This window comes from Chiroxiphia lanceolata, chromosome 8, assembly GCF_009829145.1.
Source record: "Chiroxiphia lanceolata isolate bChiLan1 chromosome 8, bChiLan1.pri, whole genome shotgun sequence".
In the NCBI taxonomy this organism is placed as follows: domain Eukaryota; kingdom Metazoa; phylum Chordata; class Aves; order Passeriformes; family Pipridae; genus Chiroxiphia; species Chiroxiphia lanceolata.
The window spans coordinates 22,475,367-22,495,170 of record NC_045644.1 but is presented as its reverse complement, the minus strand read 5'-3'; the positions used below and the strand labels follow the sequence as shown (position 1 = coordinate 22,495,170).

The window sequence follows — 19,804 nt, the reverse complement described above, 5'->3', positions numbered from 1 at the left end:
CTTCTCAGGCCAGCTAGAGCAACTTATACTCAGGAGACCCCAAATGAACAGAAAGGGTAAAAAGTACAAAGAGGATGGCAGTTAGTCAATTATAACATAAAAAGCAAAAACACAAGTAAAATTCCAAAAAAGGGTTCTTCTGTATGAAGACAGATTTTGGGCTCAATGATTCAGATGAAGTTATGACTGCCACATTTCATGGCACAGTCTAGGAAAACTAGTCTGATTACTTGCCCTTCTCCTTTACACATCTAGGGAGAAACAGCCACAAACAGTTCTCTCACTACCTTTCATGCAATTTGTACCTCACTCACATTACAGAGTCAGATTTTCTCAGTCACGAGACAGTTTGATTCCCAATTAGTTAAGGGAACCTCTGTCCAGATAACAAAGGGAAAATACTGTGGAAAGGTACTGAAGGACTGATTGTGTGGTCATGAAGTGGGCAGTGTGTTAGCTACAGCAGAAGCTCAAAGTGGTCTCTAGACTATGCCCAGTTTTCACAGCTGCAGCCCATATCTGTGATATGAACACATCTGCAAAGAGGAAAGACTGTAGGAACAGCACCAGATAAACACCAAGATAAGAACACCATTAGGTCCTGTTGTAAGTTAACACATAAAAACTAATGATTCAAACAACTCAATGTGCTTAAAGATTTTTCCAGTAGGATAAGAAGGACAGAACACCTTAATGATGTTCCCAGATTAAGTAGCACATGGTACAGTAACAGAGCACATATCCAAAGAGACACAGTATCCTCATATGCAGACCTTCTGTGGAATCCATGGGTTTCATGGCTGTGCCATTGGTTTTGTAAACATAACTATTGCAAATTCAACCAGAATAATGTTTCTTGAGAGCGCTCTTTTTTTTTTTTTGAGAGAGACACCACATAGTAACAAACAAAGCCAAAGCCTGGAAGTACTTACCAATTGTGCCCACTAAGAGTTCTCCATCTCCTTTTGCAAAAAAGTATTTTAATCCTAAAACAGGGTCAATTTCTACCTAAGTAAGCCTTAAGTTCACTCCACAGTTCCAGAAATATGTGGTACTTGTCACAGCCTTTCCTAAAAGGTTGCAGAAGGTGCAAAACGGAACAGCTGCTGTGTTCCACTCCAGCAATGGTTACATTTCAACGGCAGATTAAGTGGTCCAGAAACATCCTTACCTGATTCACAGGGGTATAGTGAAGGCTGTTTCTAAAGCCACACAATGATGAGACACACTAAGTATCTTTATACACTCTAGTGCAGTCATGCTGGGTAGAACACTGCAAGACACAGACCTTGAAAACTCTACAGTTACAAATTATTGTCTTTGTCCTGCTGTTATACTGCAATGTATTATTATTTGCATTTTAATGTTCTTGCATACACCTTCAGGGCAGGAATCCTATTATCTGAACTATCTCTGTTGTCATGTAATTCAACAGTGCTTTAAAAAACATAATAGTGAAAACCACCCACACACAATATACACCAATTCCTTGTCATCCTCCCTCTAAATTACAGTAGAAAGCTGGATTCAGTAATACTGAGGACACTTAACTGAGAAGGTTCCTTAGATAATTTTGTCTGGAGTTCTACTGCACCTTAAAGATTTGGAGAATAACAAACCTATATCTAAACAAGTGTGCCTGAAGCTTTCTAACAGGTCAGACAACTCAGCAAAACAAAACAGCAAGTACAGCCATGACCACCTATACTTTTTTTGATAACCATTTTCTCTAAGGAAGTGATGAACACAAAACCCAAAACACACTCCTTCTATGCGGCAATTCTTCAATTAGAACAGTTTTCTAGCTAAAAGAAGATACAAGTTAAAAATATTGGAACGTAGACAATGCCTTAGACTAATACCTTCTTAGCTACAATCACAAATAATTGCCTCCTCTTATACTAATGAGCAAGGCAAAATGGAAGGTAATTTAGACAATTCATTCAGGGTAATAGCTTTGTGAGCTAATATTACTGCCGAGAGATCCATTCTCAATTTCCTTGAGTACAATAACAGAGTAGCACTAAGTTTTTCACTTCAGGGAGCTTTTCTATCCTACGTAAACATAAACAGAAATCCCATTATCTATTGATAAAAACAACAAAGCAAGTTAAATAAAGTTTCACATGTTATGCTTTCTTATAACAGCCGTCAGCTCCTTGGATCACAAGTGTAAATAAAACACTTCACTTACTGAAATCAATGAGAAACCTTCCAAATCCTTGCCTTTGGTATTGGGGCATGATCATTATGCAGGAGACATTGTACTTCTGCTGGCAAAGCTTTTCCTGTGGGAAGGAGAAACAGATCAAGTATGTCAAAGCACTGCTGAAGTGGGCAATTGCCTGCACCTGCCACTGTCCTTGTAACATATCCCAATAAGGTGAACAGATGTATGGGGTCAGTACCAAAGTCAAATAATTCCACCTTAACATTTAATTGTAAGAAGGAAATATTAGAAATATCCTTCAAAATATTTTTTAATTAGTTAACTACTCAGCATCTTAAAAATTAAATACATTGTCTGAACAGCATAATGAAGTTTAAGTAAAGGAGGAAGACAGTAGGAAGAGGGAAATATTTTCATGCTTCACTGACCATTCTGTCAAGGATATAAAAATGGAATGTAATATCCATACACATGGAGAGGTTGTATTTTATACAACTGTGCCTGCTGGTTTTCATCTTTATTTTGTCTTCTCTCTCTGAATGAGTATGTGGTCAGGGTGCAGGGGAGGAACCCCATACCTGCAGAACTAAAAAGTTACACTTGCACTACACTAACTTTTCAAAGCTGAATGCTTCTCAACTGAACCAAAAATCAAGGCTCAGAAGCAAAAGCCCTTTCTGACCGAATGAAGTCATATACAGGTAATGGAGGCAAACATCACACTGATTAAGACAACAGCAGGAAGAAGCTGAACTAGGAAGTTGTTCTAACTATATAAGTTTACAGATTCTTTCCAATCTACTGATAAAAAGGAAAAGCCATGTTACCTTTAAAAGATTACAAACAACAAAAACACCCTAAAAATCAGTGATAGGTAGTTTTGAGGGAGATGAAATAAACCAACCAAAAATATCCAGGTCAGCCTAAGTAACAAGAAGTTGTGGTAAGCACATGCATAGTTTAAGACACCCACTATCACTTCAGCCTCCACACATAAGATGACACTAGACCAGCGATGATACTGACAGGATCACATGCCAGTATGCTCATTCCCAAGTATTTCTTCAGCTGTGAGAGCAGATACCCAAGCCATATTTCAAAAGGTTTCCTATTTTCTGCAGTATGATTAAGTATTTTCTCTGTACAGACTTCCCAAACTCTCAAGAAACAGTGACACGGGATGGGGAAAAGGCTGAGGTATTTAATGCCTTCTTTGCCTCTCTAATAGCAAGACCAGCTATCCTTGGGGTACCCAGCCCCCTGAGCTGGAAGACAGAGGTGGGGAGCAGAATGAAGCCCCTGTGATCCAGGAGGAAATGGACAGTGACCTGCTCTACTACATAGACCCACACAAATCCATGGGGCCTGATGGGATCCACCCAAGGGTACCGGGGGAGCTGTTGGAAGAGCTCACCAAGCCACTCTCCACCATTTACCAGCAGTCCTGGTTAACCAGAGAGGTCCCAGATTGTTAGCAAATGTAAAGCCCATCTATAAGAAGGGGTGGAAGGAGGATTTAGGGACCTACAGGTCTGTCAGCCTGACCTCAGTGCCAGGGAAGGTCATGGAGCAGGTGATCTTGAGTGCCATCACACTGCACATGCAGAACAGCAGGGGATCAGGCCCAGCCAGCCTTGGTTTATGAAAGGCAGGTCCTGCCCGACAAACCTGATCTCCTTCTATGACAGGGTGACCCACTAGGAGGATGAGGGAAAGGCTGTGGATGTGTTCTACCTAGAGTCTAGTCAGTCTCTTATCCCTTATAACAAGTGACAGGTCGAGAGGAAAAGGCCTCAAGTTGCACCAGGGGATGTTCAGATTAGATGTTAGGAAAAATTTCTTCCTTGAAAAATTTCTTCCTTGAAAGTAAAATTTCTTCATTATCAAGCACTGGAACAGGTTGCCTAGGGAAGTAGTAGAATCACCATCCCTGGAAATGTTCAAAAAACTTGTAAATGTGGCACCTGGGCACATGGTTGAGTAGTGCCCATAGCAGTGCTGTGTTAACAGTTGTACTCCATGATCCCAGAGTTATTTTCCAACATTAATGATTCTATGATGGGGGGGGGGGGGAATCAAGAGAGAGAGAGAGAGACTCACCTTAACCTGCTTTACCTTAAATAAATGGAGAAAATGTGCCTAAATCAAAGTTGACATGTTTTTAAAACACCAGAAGTTCTGACTGACATAAAAAACAGTGTAAATTGTGTCTACATGCCTCACTGTTACTTTAATTCCAGCAAGGCCCACCTCTCAGAAGGATGTGGTCAGACATGCAAGAGATTACTTTACAATACCCAGGTAATCTGACAAGATTTCTGGACTTTTCCAAAGTGTTATCTTCATACAAACCACTTCTTCAAGAAAGAAAATTATACAGTCAATAGGAGGTGGTGATACTAGGGGCAGGAAGTACTGAATTTCTGAGTAACTGCACCTATTCATCCCATCCCTTATTGGCAAATTATGGACAACAATGGAAGCTTTTCCTGTTGCAGTTACATCTAACTACACTGTATTTCTTGGTCATCTTTCTCAAGATAGTTCCCATAAGTATTATTTTTGTCTATAGCAGCCACCTATTACTTGAAATTCAGCCACAACCAGAGGCATCCACTCTAAGCAAGACATCCACCACGAAGTTAAGCAATGCAATCTTACATCAGTGCAATAAGTAACTGCATCAGATTCCACTGTACACAAGAGAGGAACATCCCTGGCAATTTACATCTAAATAGCCAGCTTGAACTGCTGGCCTCAAGCCCTGAAAACACATCAACGTTCCAAGTACCTGCAACTTTTACAAGTTAGATTTGGCATACTGATGCAAAAACGTTAGGGGCAGGAGAAAGATTTAAATATTCGACTGAAAACACGACACATTCTGGGAACAAACAAAACAAATGAATAAACAAGAAACCCAAATCTAGAAAAAACCCACCCAAAACCAAGCGGCTGAAAGCATTCTCAATTTGCGTCACTAGCCAAGTACAGTGTATTTGAGACACATAACAGCTGAGACTTACAGAGAGGCTTTCAAACTTCTGATTTTTTTTTTTTTTTTAACTTGTGATTTTTTTTTCCTTGCTGTTGTCACAAGTATTAAGGAGAACAGGAAATTACAAACATTAAATAAACCCACTTTTTTTTTTCTTTTTACCTTAGAGAAATATCCAACTAAATGGCAGCCTTTCTCATCATTTTTTGTAAGGACATAGAAGAGGAATGGTTCAACATCATAATACAGGGTTTTGTGGTCCAGAAAGAGCTTAGCTAACAAACAAAGATTCTGACAATAAATTTTGCTCACATTTCCATCAACCTAGAAAAGCAAGACAGATGAAGTTACTTGCAAGACACCAACAAGTTAGGACAAAACAACTTGTTCAATCAATTATATCCTAGAAAGAAACGTGAATAGTACAGTGTTAGGGAAAAACACCCAATAAAACACATTCAGGTGCAGAAGAAAAATGCCCCAGTTTCTTGTTGAGAAGGAAATCTCCAATTAGTACTAATTACTTTGTATTTTTATGTAACTGACTATCCAGATTTATTAAACAAAGTAACTTCACCTTTTAATTGTTCAAGATAGACTGACCTCTTTCACTTTATTCCTGGAATGAAAATGACTAGCAGACAACAAAACAAAATGCGCTAGTTAAAATGCATTAAAACTGTGGTTTGCTAGAAGGCAGTGTGTACAACAACTTAAAAAAACCCCAAAACAAAGAAGTGTATTATGTTGAATCCTTAAGGTGCAATGCCAATAAATGAGTAGCAAATTACATATCAATCACATCAATGTTTTGGATAAATTAGACAAGACAAAATTTCCATGCCAGACTAAAAACGCTACTGAGTGAGTGAAGTAAATTTTCAGGCTCAATACTACAATTAGTCTAGGTATATTACGAGTGTAAAGAGTCAAGCTGTGACTCAGCTACAGAAACGGCAGACACAGATGCAGATTTCCTAGATCAATTAGGTACTCCCTGAAAGGGAAGGCTCAGTCAAAGGCAACAGCATTTTTGAAATAATCTTCCTAATAGAAAGGTTTGCTTGTACTGATGTTCTTTGATAATGACAGTAGCTGTATTTCATTCACAGAGGCAGACAAATGGTATGCACACTGTGCTGAAAAAGAAGTCATATTCTATTCTAATTTGTTTTGAGTAGAAATCCTAGTTAGAATTCTGAGTAAAATCCAACCTTTTGGACATACTTAGAGATTTTAAGGCTATTTCAGTAGTACAGGTGCATTAACTGGATTAAAAAACTCCAACATTTAATGGACCGTCACTGCTCCTAAATGCAGCAGAATAAATTTGCATACAACTCTTAACCTATCAAATACATTAAGCTCTCGTACAGTACACTGTATTTTCCAGGTGCTTTTTGTTACTTTTCACACTTACTAGCAAGTGTGCAAATTAAATGTGAACATTTAGAAAGTAGAAATCGCCACTGGCTAAGCCATAAGCCTGAAAATGCAAATTATGTGAGCTGTCTTTTTCAGTAAGAACATTTGTACAGAAATGTAAAAAAACTTAAGTTTCAGGCAAACACAGCTTGTTCATCAGTTTTAAATGTGAGAAGTGGGGAAAAAAGAGGGGCGGGCAAGCTCAAAAGCAAGCATCTGTCAAAAGTTTCCTGGCTACAGCATAGCAGTAAGCTATGTCAAAGTCTTCTCTCAAATCTGTTGAAGTCATGCTCTGGGCAGAGGTACATAAATCACAAAATGCCAAACTTATTTCTATTCCTCTCAGAAACATAAAGCATGAAGGAAATCACAAACCCTTCATTCTGCTGAAAAAAAAAAATGGTTGCACAGAATTCTTGAAAGGATCTATGAAGAAGGACATCAACTAATGACTAAGTTTCTACAGTAATCAGAGTAACAACCAACACTAACCTTGGAAACAAAAAAACTCAAACCAACCACATTTATATCAGAAGGCTTAACAAAAGTGCTTAACTGCAGCACCTAAAATAGAGAAAGGGAATAAAAGCAGTGGAGTTGGGACATTGCTTTCACACACATCTTGTCTGCCGTGTGCTTTTTGCAGCAATTCCCCATCTCCTCATCCCCTGTACTTTACTTTATTTTTTAAAGAATTTTTTATTTACATGTCAGGAGTAGTCAATGAAAATAAATGGGAAAGCACAATTTGCCTATTGTATGCTGCACAGTTCTTAACACCTCTTAATAGAGAAAACACAGTTATTTTAGACTGGTTGGGACAATTTCACTTCTTGATAGGAAAAGAGTTAAGTCTGTTTAAAACATAAGTCCTTTGCTGGCAGATCTACAATATTTATAAAAATTGCTCAAGTCAGGAAAAAAGCAACCTTGATGCAAATAGCTATTTTTTTAATAGTACAAACACGAACAAGTGAACCAAATACTAAGATCTTGTTCTAATTTAAATAAGAACTTCAAGACTGCATCTACCATTGTTTGAACAGATAAGGGCAATGATCAAGCAAAACAGACACTTATACAATATGAAAATACAAGTTTGAAGCAGAATCTGACATTTGGATTTAAAAAGACATTATCAATACACACATCTAAATAACACTGTTGAGAAACAGTCTCAAAAGAAGTCCTAGTAACCCCAGCAGCCTTTTCTGTTAATGCTATCTGTAACAATGCTTGAGAAACAGGAATGTGAAGGTTAATGCACAGTTTTATAAAAGTGCAGGTATGCTATTTGAAACACAGAATTCTATTGTCCGGGATATCCACAAAACCTCAAACTTACAAGAAGTCATCTCCCAAGAGAATAATTTAGATTACTAAGTCCAGAGCTGAGTTTGTGGATACGTATTTTTTTATTAATTAAAGGCAGTGTGTTCTGGCCAAAGTTGGCCTAAGCCTCTACCACCCAGCCAGGATGTTTCTGGCCAAGTTTCTCAGCCATCCAAAAGGAAGGCAAAAGCACCCAGCAGCTACATTTGTGATTTTAGAACACACAAGAAGCTGCTTTGCTTCCTTTTTTACTTTGGGAGCACGGACACTATGATTAGCCTTCTCCCTCCAAGACACTCAAATAGCCAGAAATGAATGGGTGGAAGAGGTACTTTTGCTGAGAAGGGAAAGGCAGACCAGCAATGGAAGCAAGAGGTTGGCTAATGCATGAAGCACAAGTAAAGTACGAATCATGAAAGAACATGGCCCCAAAAGATAAAACTGAATAGGGAAGATGGACTTGTTTTTGCAGTATAAGAACAATCTCCAAGGAAGTATTTAAGCATGTTAAAGTTTTCACTAGTCCTGCAATTGGTCTGCAATGTCTACAAACTGGTTACTTTCAAAAAGTTTACATTTTTTATAAACCTACCTCAAATACTGAAAGGTCATTTCTTCTGTAGATTTCATTAGCTGGAGGATGAAACCAGCCACATTTCTCTGAGTGCCTTAACAAAATGTTTTTACTTTTCATGTATTTAAGACAGAATTCACACAGGTAAAGCTTTGGTAATCTGTATAAAAATTAAAAAGATATTTTATACACAAAGTTTGTTACATTCTGTAAACAAAGTTACCACAAATGAAAAGCCCTCCCTATTGAAATATAAGGTACCATAAGTAAACGCTGCTTAAGCATAACTAAATAAATATAACATTAGAGTGAATGATTAAACATTCACACACTGTTCATCAGAAAAGGAAGATAGGAAAGGTCAGATTCAACCAATCACAGTGAACCTAATTCAACAGAGTTGAGCTGTGGTCAGTTGTTTTGTGATCCAGCCTCTAGTAGATCCCAATTACTTCCCCCTTCCCACATTCCACCTAAGCTTTTGCTGTGGTCTCCATCAAAGTAGGCACACTGGAGTAATACCTCAAATTTCACCCTTCTGGTTCCAAGTGAAGATAAAGGAGGCACAAAGCAGAACACAGGGGATCTCCTTCCCTCTAATTTTCCTTATTTTTCATCTGGGGAAGGCTAGGAAATGATTTTTTTCTTACAAGATTAATTTGTCTAAATGGCCATACGTTGGATATAAGTAATTGCAATGGTTTAAGACAAGAAAAAAAAAAATCCCCCCCACCACAAACAAACTAGCCAAAACCAAATAGATAAATGAAAACAAAAGCAACAAAACAAAAGAACAAACAAAAATAAGCTCCAAACAAAACCACACCAATACACAGTGCAAGTTGATGTTTATGCCGGACTAGGAAAAAAAAAATAATCAGTCTTTTTATTGCATCTTTGATTAGAACTAGCTAAAAAGGAATTCCTGTTCTGTAATTTATAATTACAGAATAATTATAATAATTCTTAAGAGTTCTTGGTTTGTAATTTATAATTAAAATGGCATATCTACTTTTAAAGGTTGTAAATTATAAATAGTTACAGAAGAGTAAGAAAATAAATTATAATTATCACGTCAGTAAAAATTCCAACCATGCAATCTTGACAACTTGCTACCTTGCATATTCCTGTGGGTAAGGTGAAGAGTACCAAGTCTGGATCTCGTATTTTCCAAACTCAATCACTGAAGGGTATCTCCCACTTGTTTCACCGGTGTTTTTACACCCAATTTTCTGTCAGGTGCAATAAAAAGAAAATATTAGTTATAGAAAAAGTAAAAGAAACTTTAGCTTTATATCATCATTTTCACCATGGAAGGCATGAGAAACCTGACGCTTCAGCAATTCAAAGCTGGACAGTTTGCAAACAGCAAATACAAACAACAAAAGTTTCTTTCTAGCTGCCAAACAACTTAACATGAAGGTAAGTGATCAGTGTTTACAAGTGGATACAAATAAATGGTTCATGGCCCAGCCAAATAAGAGGAACAAGAGCCTCAAGTGCTCTTCTCCCACAGCATCTAATTCGAGGACTTCTCTACTGTTCTGATTCAAACTCAAAGCTGACCTTCTGTCAAAATAATGAGAGCAAAGGTATCAGCACAACACTCCTACAGTCCTTGGAATTTATCTCATAACAGTCAACAGTATACTAACACACACTAATCTCAGATATATTGCAGTTGAGCTGATCAGAAAATGACTGCTAGACTCGAAAGGGCTGGCAAAAACAAAAGAGTAAGAAAGGTGGGGAAAACCAAGCAATTTTAATTTCACAAATTATAGAAATCTTACCACCTAACATTTTTGGACTGCGTATCAAAGATAAAGAAAGCAAGAGGTGGGAACTATATCCATGAGCAAACAGAAGGACAAGCTAATAATGAAACAGAATCTTTAAACTCAATTTGAGTTTGTTGGTTAACATGCTCTGAATGAAGAATGTAAAAACGTCACTGCGTTGGACCCATACAGAAGGTAATGTCAGTACTTGTACACTAAACCTGAAAAAAAAATTAAGTGAATTCTGTTACTGAAAAAGCACAACACAGTCATTTATGATACCATTTTAAGAAAGCAGCAGTTGAAACATTACATGCACCAAACTTCTGACCCAGGTTCTCAAAGACACTGGTTATTCATTTCATGAACACAGAAAAGTAAAAGTCTGGTTCACTAGTCTGATTCAGCTCAAATAATTTCACTGAAACTGGAAAGGATTTAAACTGAAAGTGTGGTAAGTAATCGTGTAAAATAAACTTTTGAACTCACTAAACCCAGTTTTCTAACAAACAGTATTTTCTGGGACAGACTTAACTTCTCACAGCTTTTGCTTTATCTGCAGAGGAAAATCATCATTCTTACTGACCAATATCGACCCAGGATCCTGACCTGGATGTCTGCTACTTTTAAACCCTATGTTAAATCCTGTAGTCCTGTGTCCAAAATGCTCAAATATATCTTTCAGAAATCTATCCTAGGAGTAACGTACCATCCGACACATTCCAGTATGATACCTTGTCTCCTATCCAGGAGAAGGTAACTGTATTTATAGCATCTTCCAAATAAAATTAACAGCAAGCACGATATATTAGATAAAAAGGAATATATTATAAATGAAGACGAACAGACTATGAAAATTAACTGAGTTTTTATTTACAGAAATAACCACATTTTATGCGACATGATTCTTACCTCCAGGGAAAGTTCTCGAGCCTGTTTAAATACTTCCAAATCCTCCTGTGTAACAGTGTCCTTGCTTCCCAACAGAAACACATCCGTATTTTCTTGTTTGATGCTTAGTTTGATTTCAGTATCTGTTATTTAAAACCAGCAAAAAGTTTATTCACAGACATGAAGGTTACATGTGCCTTACCAAAGTGATACTCCTAAATAGGATTAGAGCAACTATAGCTGTTATGACTCCCCATTTTAACTGAATGTGGGATTACTAAGTAACAGAAGTGAAATCTTACCCCCTTCTTTTGTAGTTTGCTGCTGTATGAGCTATTTTTTGGTATTTGCCATTATTTGCTTGTCTGTCTGTATAAGCCTTTATAGTCCAGTTCTAATAAATTAGTTTTGAACCTCATGAAATGAAGTATATTCTATCACTAGAACTATGCCACCTGATAAATTCCAGTGTACTCTAGAAGGTAAAATAAATATAAGAGCAAAAAAGTTGCCCTTACAATTTGGAGATCAATGCTAAGCTACGTTCAAACACAATAAATTAAATGTATTGTTTTCTTAAATAAAAGTAATCATAAAAAAGGTAGTTCACAGCAGTAAGGATCAAGTGTTGTGGAGACTAGTACAATGGAACTGGTCATGAAAAAGCAATGGAGCAGAGGGAAATGAATTGAAATGCCCACCATTATAAGCACTGACAGCACACAATCATGATGACAGCACTACTGCCAGAGAAATGGCAGGAGAAGAACAAGAAAGTAGCATGACAAGTGGCTACTCATGCGGTACTACACAGCCATAAGCAACATTATGAAGGCATTTGGGGCTCCTAGTGTCACTACAGATGCAAAAAAATAATTAAAAGGTGGTGTGGTATTAGTCAGAAAAAAAAACCAAAACAAGAAAACAAAACCAAAAATGTTTTGGAGATTTAGTCAGTATTAGATAAAAGGTCAAAGTTGTGTTGCTTTTGTATGAAAGTGAAGTAAGAACAAGAGAAATAGCTAAGACCTATGTGACAATATAAGAATTTGGGTTTTGGACGGGACGCAGGTTTGGTTGGCGCTTTGACCTTTGCTTACCATCATCCTGATCAGGTTTAATCCTTCCGTCTGTCAAGCTCCCCTTCCCTGGTGAGGGGGTCCCCATCTGAGGGGTCACTTTATACTTTAATCTGCTTAGAGTCCTGTGCATTTTAAGGAAAGCTGTTCTCCTGAGGTGAGCAATTGCTTTAAAAGCATGTCCTCTAGACACACCCCATCCAGAGGCACAGGCATGAGAAATAAACCTACTCCTAACCTCTTTCTTTCCATAGAAATTGCTATTAGATGGTGATGTGGAAGATAATTCTGGTTTACTACACAAATGCTTGGGTGGTGCATAGCTTGGGTGACCCTTTTTTCGAGACTGTCCCTGAGTGGCATAGATATGAGAGAGTCCATCAAAGAGTCCCTTTAGCAGACTGCTATTAGGAAGGCTAGTAAAGGAGGGTATGCTTGACTGATTGGAAGAACTTTGGGGAGAGTTAGAAGTTGTAGTGCTGGATTTTTGAGAACTGGGGCTCTGACCAGAGATGGGGGTTGGGGGTAGAAGTGAAGAAGGTGGAGGTTTTAGCTTTTGTGTGGTACCTGTAGCCAACACAAGAGAAGTGCATGACTGTTTCTGAGAGACCTTTTTCCTTGGACGATAGTGCTTTGAAAAGTCTATTATTTCACCTCGTGATCTGCGACCATCAGGTGATGGTGTAAAGAACTTAGTAAGGCCATCAATGAGCCCTTTGGTTTTCTTGTTAACTTTAAGTGTAGAGGCAGATATGTAGGTGGAGGTGGTGGTGATTTTGGTGGTGGCACCAGGCCGAGTGGGGTCTGTAACAGGCAATCTGCTGCTTGAATCCTTCACAGATGCAGCATGACCAGATGAAGGTGTGGTACAGACTTTAGTCTTTTGACCCCTACCAGGTGACCCCCTTCCTGTGAATGCATTCATGGATCCTTCATCACTGGTTACAGACCTAAGCAAAAATTTGAAAAATAAAAATCAGTATTAGAAATCTTTACTGTCAAAAAGTCCTACAGTTTATATAAGTTACTTAGGCCACTGTACTTAAAAATCTTTAAAGAAATTTAAAGACATACCCACTTCGGAAATACATTTTACACTATGACATAATATCAAGTTACTTTTTTTTCCTTTTCCTTTATGTTCCTCCTCCCCTTTTTTCTTTAAAAAATAGTCCACAATACATATAACTGGAAGCAGCTGGCAAGCAAGATCTTCCAAGTATACAGCCTTCCCACTTACTTTTAGGCATAGTCAAAGTGTGCTTATTTGGAGAAAAATATCAATGCACCACGTCTGTACAATAACTGCTTCATCACCATAGTTTATTTTACACACAAAGGAGATGAATGTTTTCAGTGTTAATATATTACATCAAAACACTTAACTTCAGACTACATTTGCTTAAACTGTAGAGAAAGTCTATTAGGCCTTTAAAGCAATGCAGTCAATTTTCAAGACACTGCTATTTTTCTCACTCTTGTTGGATTATGTATGTCAACACTAGTAGTAAAAATTACCACCAAAGACCTAAAAGCAAAATAAGGTAGTTTATTAAGAGGATTAAAACAAAACCAAAGAAATACACTCTGTTTTCTTTAAAAATGCTAACAATGTTAAAAAAAAAAAAGCAAAGAGTTAAACTGTAAAGAAGGTGTGTCTATAGAAAAACCATGAACTACTCAGGCCTAACATGGAAGGTGTTAAAAAAAAAAAAAAACCAGTGGAGAATCTTACTTAAATGCTAGGAATAAAAAAGGCACACTGAAAGCCAACATTTGTGACAGCAGAATTACAGGTTTAACTAGTTGCTAATGACTGAAGAGAGGAACTATACTGAGAGAAATACTGAATAATATATTTTAGCACATAGAAACAGAACATTTAAAAATATCTGCAGTAAAAGAAATAGCTATCAGGATGCATGATCAAATTACAAAGGCAAACAAAGCTATATAGTTGCATCACATGCTTTCTTTCATTCCCTTTCCATCCTGCTCTTTGAAGTCGGCTTATTTACTTCGCAGCGGAAAATTTTCTTCCACAGATTTTTGCCTTCTTAATTGAGATACTGAAGTAATTAATTGCAACAGGTTACATCTAATTAGAGATTTAACAGCCTAGGGCTACCATCTGGCTTACTGAACTCCAAAGGCCCAGCATTTTAAGAAGTAGTCCCTTTTCCACCCACACATCCTTAAATTTGGTTAGCTCCTAAGAGGCAACAAACCCAAAAAACTTCTAAGTCTTTTGAATCTTTTGGTGTCATAAGCTTACGTGTATCACAAGACCTATTCTCACTACCAGATGTAGTGGTGCCAGAGGCCAGCACACACCTGGTTTAAGTTAATCTTACACAGTAATTTGCCTGTGAAGAGCTTCCTACACATGGTCAACAGGCAAAAAATTATTCCAGTCCTACTGGACAGATTTTCTTTGTGCTACACAAGAACTAAGTGGCACTGGCTAATGTTCCTGTATTTCAAGTGACCACACACATTTTATGTATGGCACTGTTGTGTTCTGTACCCTGCAATCACTTTTAAATAGAATTTCATGAGGAAAAGTCTTATCTCCTAACCACTATTTTTCCAATACAAGATGACTTTGTTTACATATATATATATATATTAGACATCGAAGTAACAGTATTGCAAGTATTTGTTTTACAAAGAGCTCCCCAAAGTACTCCTCTAACATGCTCACATGCCACAAAGGAAATGTTTATGAAATTATTCATAATCAAATACTAAAACAACTTCCACATCCTTCAGCATGATGTTCACTTTAAAAGCTGTGGCTCAATATCAACAGTAAAATGTAACAGTAAAACCTTCACAACATTTCCAACCCTTTTTTATATCTATGAGGTAAGAGGAAAAGCTGAATTAGTGTGTCAGGAGGACACTCCTGCTAAATCCACTGTGGGAAGCAAAATCACTTTGTGGAGAAGTAAGATGGCAGTACTGTATTAAGGCCTCTCCTGGTTCTGGGCAGGACAGGGTTAATTTTTGCAATAGACCTAAGGGAGCATGGCCAGGACCCAGAGGTTATTCTGTAACTCCTCATGCCATTGCCAGGGGTAGGGGAAAGGGATTCTCTTTGAGTAAGTGTGGCAGGGAGAGCATTCTTTGTTATTGATATTTTAGTTGTTACTGTTCATTTCCTTATCTCACTGCTGTTACCAGTAATTTTTTTTTAATCTAAACCCATGATCTTTACCTTTTGTGCCTCCAACTCCCCTCTCCAGACACTGGCACAGGTAAGGGAGAGGATGAGGGGGAGCCAGCAAGCAGCACATGGTTTTAAGAGTCTCAAAGGGAGCACCATGTCTAAACCACAACAGAACCCTTATCTCCAGTTGAAGGCTTATGAGTTTCTAAAGGCATAAAACCAGAGGTGCAACTGAAGCCCAAGGCATAGCCAGAGACATAGAGAATATTTTTATTGCACACACACGATGTTATATAGAAATTTCAATGACCTTCAAGTTCCTAAGTTATTTATTCAGGAGGAGAATGGAGAAGTAAAGCAATGTTTCACCCACTCTTCCTTTAACAGCATGCTCTCACGAGCCAGTACAACTAGAGCTTTTACTTTCACGTACTACCACACTTTATCCTCGTCCTGCACTACTTTCCTAGAGCAACATACACTGAACTTTGGGATGAGGACCAAAAAGGTAAGATGAAAGATCCTGGCAGAGAGAAAGGGAAAAGAGAATACAGCAAGCTGCACAGCACCAAGTACATCAAACTTGACTAGTGCACTGTACTGTGAGTTCTTTTCTTTCTATTTTCTCATGTTGGCTCCATTGGCTTCAAAAATCCTTATTTTGCAAAGTGCAAAGTTTTACAGCAGCTATCGTGCAGTTCTGGATAATATGAGACAGGTTTTTAGACCATAGAGAAAAACGGCTGGGTAACAATCACATGAGAGAATGAGTAGTTCATAGAGTCAGAAAGCTGCTGAGTTGACATAGCCAAACAGTTAAATAATAGTTGAATAGAAGGAAAGAAAGGCATACGTGGATAAGAACATGGGATAAAGGGCAACATGCTGCATAGTCGACACACAGAACCTGTTCCTGTTTAACACTCAGTGTAATGTCAACTCAGCATTTGAATGCTACTTAAACAATCCTCCAAACAAGCCTTACAATGTCCAACTACAGTGTTTCCTGGAAAGACAAACACCAAAGAAATTACAGCACGCTCTTGTCTTAGACAAACACAGTCCTGAGAAGTAAGAGGAATTGCAACCTTTTCCTAGTAACCAGTGGCAGCTTAACAGCAAAATTCAAGTAATCATCTTTTCCAGAGTACCACTGAAACCAGAACTCCTGTAGTACTTGCACAGTTTACTTTTTGGAATGGGTTTTGTGAGCCAATATTAACCAATAAAGTAATTTTTATACAGTTTTTGAACAGGTCTTTGAGCAGAACAGTCTCCTGAAGTTGTATATAATTGCCTTGTTATTATCCACTAAGAACAGATTCTGTACATACTTCAATTATTTGAAGCTACACTTAAAATATAGCTGTGGCATATGTTATCATACAGAAATTCCTTTGCATCTGTTTTTGGTACAATTTTTGACAAAAATGTATGGGATCTGAAAAACTAAGTTACAGGAATTTTCTTATCACCTTCTGACGTGACACAAAAAGCACTTAGCATAATTCAGAAGGCCATTGGGCTGAAAGGTATATGTATTAAATCACTTGTCATCTCTTTTCCCCAACTTGAAATACAGTTAAAAACTGTACTTAAACCTGTATCCAACTCTTATCTGACTACATTCTCTAAAACATATAAAGAAATAAACCCCAAGAGAAACCTACAACATTCGTTGCTTTAGTTTATTTTTCGGTCGTCCAATAGGTTTTGCATATCGTCGCCTTATTTGGGCAGCTTTCTCATGAAGCAGCTTTCTCCCTTTCTTCTTTGGTCTACAGACCTGGCAAATCCACATCCCTACACAAAGGAAAAAGAGTTTAGTTGTACACAGTTTATCTAATCTGTACTGCATGCGTCTACCACGATACATGCCAAGTATATACACAGTCAGCAAATTATCTCTTGAACAGGACAGAAAGAAGGGGAACTGGACAAAAAAACCTGATCCACTTCTACCCATTTTAAAAGCAAAGTGCTCAAGGAAAGGGCAAAACAAGAGGCAACAAGGACCACAGAAAACATTATAAGCAAATGGGCTCTTAGAATTTCTGTTCTAGCTTGTCCCTCCGTAAACTACCTAGATCTTCAAACACAATTAAGACTGGGGAAAAAAATTACACGTGTGTTACAAAGCAATCTAGGTTAGAGCATGCTGAAGAACATATCAGATCACACCTAGGTATGTTTGTTTCAATCTACAACAACTTGAATTTAGCACCCTTTTAACATTAGTTGGCCATGCTTACACACTATTGTAGGTAAGACTGGGGAGTAGGAGGGAAGGAACTGAAAAAAACTCTTTAGTGTAACTTTAAAATTAAATAGGCAAAGCCATAAAGATGTGAGAGCAAAAGTGTGGTGCTGTATATCAGACATGTAGAGATTGGGAAACCTGAAGACAAATGCATTTTTTTTGTTTGTCTATTTTTTTCAATTACTCTTACAAAAGGCACGAACAATAGTCTCTTCCATATGCTCTAAGGATTTCTTTGTCAATATATATACTTCAAGCATTTTAACAGCCTGTCTAAAATTTCACCTTCAATAGACTGGCCAACAACTCATTTACACAGTGAATTTATCTGGTCAACTGAATGCACACCTTTATTATTTTCCTGAGAAAAAAAGTTCTCACATAATGACAAAGTGGGCTTTGACATGAATGAAATCATAGTGTTTATCATTAAAAAAACCCATAACAAATTAGCATGCTCAAGAGGTTTTGATCACTTAACATAAGAAAAGACTGCAAATGGGAAGTAGTATCACGGAAAGGATTTTCATGATCACCTTTTGGCATTCGGGATAGTGGTGGGTCACAGCACTCCATGTGGAACCCTCTATCACAGGAGTCGCAAAAAAGCATGTTATCCTGAAGGGTGGGCAGGGATGAGGGGATGGAGAAGAGGAAGAGGAAAAAAAGACTTAATACAGCATTGCTTGAAGTTGTACATCAATTATTTGTATTTGCACACGTGCTAATTATAAAGCTACTATAAACAAAGAAAAGTCAGGTAACACTCAAATCTAACTTACTGCATTTTTGCCTTGGATCCTACACGCACTGCATGTCTTGCATTCAATGCACTGCCATCTCAAGGCCTTCACATTTGTTGTTAACTCAGGACAGAATTTCAAACATGATGGATGTCCTAAAAAAACCAAAGTGTTTAAAGCTTGAGATTTAGGATTGGTTAGATTGATTTTTAAGTTCAACAGGATGTAGCCGGCACCACCAGAACCCTGCAAGCACCAGCTACTTTCAGGATTTTGCTACACATTACTTAACTCACCTACTACTCCATACAGAGATACAGAATAACTTTCATGAAACCCATTCACAAAGACAGGTACAAAACTGATTTCTACTGTAACTGACACCTGTGAATGGTCTACACAAGCACCTAAAACTGAATTTTTATTTTCACTATGTTATTTCCATAGCATATTAAACTGCCATTGGTTCTGAAAAAAATATTTTTACAAACTTGACCCCACTCCCCTTCTTAGCAGCTCAAAATAAAGAGAAAATATTTAGATAAAACCATATTAGTTGTTTTTCTAAATATACTAAGTATCTACCAGAGAAACTTCGTAGTCAAACTATATGTGTTTTTCCAATTTATTGCTTAATTATATACAAAGAAAAATTTTAGAGCAATAAGAAGGGAAAAAATTTAATCTGGCAATTGGCACAAGAAAAGCTTATTGCAATGGAAGATTTAAAATTGAGGAGGTCAGGGGCTTGTAAGTAGTTGAACTACCACCTCCCATGAAACTCTATTTTATTCCTTAGCAGGACCATCCTCTTTTCACAGTAGCCTTGAAGGCCTACCTGACTTTTCCAATTAATAGAATACACCAGACAACTGAACACATATAACACCTTAGGCAATACTGGCAGTCATTTTTTCATGTCTTCAACAACCTCAGAGCGTACCCTTAATCCAGAAAAGATAAAAGCACTGCTAAATAGGAAGGGATAAGCCTTCCCAGGGAAACACTTTTTGACAGTATTATATTCAGAGATTATCAAGAACATCAACCCACAAGTTGTCAGAGATAAGAATCCCTGATGCCATGCTGCACTTATAGATGGCTGCAGTGATGTGGTGCACATGAAAGGCGCTTTCTTCTCCCTGTCAGAGTTGGGATGCATGCTTTCTTCTAGTAATGGCCTAGTCACGGTGATTCAGACTTTCTCCAGCGACTGTTTCTCAGTCCAGAACTGAGCTAAAACACTACAAATAAGAACACAGTCTAATCCATGAGCATTTGCTATTTTTGTCTTCTAATGGACTGAGGCATGAAAGGCAAAGACAACTGACGGAATGCAAAAGCCACTTGAATAAGCGCAAATTTCAGATTTAACTTGC

At 37.7% G+C, this 19,804-nt stretch overlaps 1 protein-coding gene across 6 annotated transcripts in view; it reads right to left on the bottom strand.

Annotated features, from left to right (window-relative positions):
* The window catches only part of KAT6B (lysine acetyltransferase 6B), a 110,038-nt gene that overhangs the window by 29,683 nt on the left and 60,551 nt on the right, over positions 1-19,804 (bottom strand). For 3 of the 6 annotated variants that reach the window (XM_032695100.1, XM_032695099.1, XM_032695098.1), the window contains exons 4-12: positions 18,465-18,580; positions 18,219-18,300; positions 17,093-17,225; positions 12,272-13,200; positions 11,193-11,314; positions 9,616-9,731; positions 8,518-8,659; positions 5,331-5,492; positions 2,195-2,288 (exon numbers count right to left, since the gene is read on the bottom strand). In XM_032695100.1, the coding sequence (XP_032550991.1) occupies positions 2,195-2,288; positions 5,331-5,492; positions 8,518-8,659; positions 9,616-9,731; positions 11,193-11,314; positions 12,272-13,200; positions 17,093-17,225; positions 18,219-18,300; positions 18,465-18,580 (1,896 nt within the window). The remainder of the gene's footprint in view (positions 1-2,194; positions 2,289-5,330; positions 5,493-8,517; positions 8,660-9,615; positions 9,732-11,192; positions 11,315-12,271; positions 13,201-17,092; positions 17,226-18,218; positions 18,301-18,464; positions 18,581-19,804) is intronic. The other 3 variants (XM_032695101.1, XM_032695102.1, XM_032695103.1) reach the window with 2 other exon arrangements.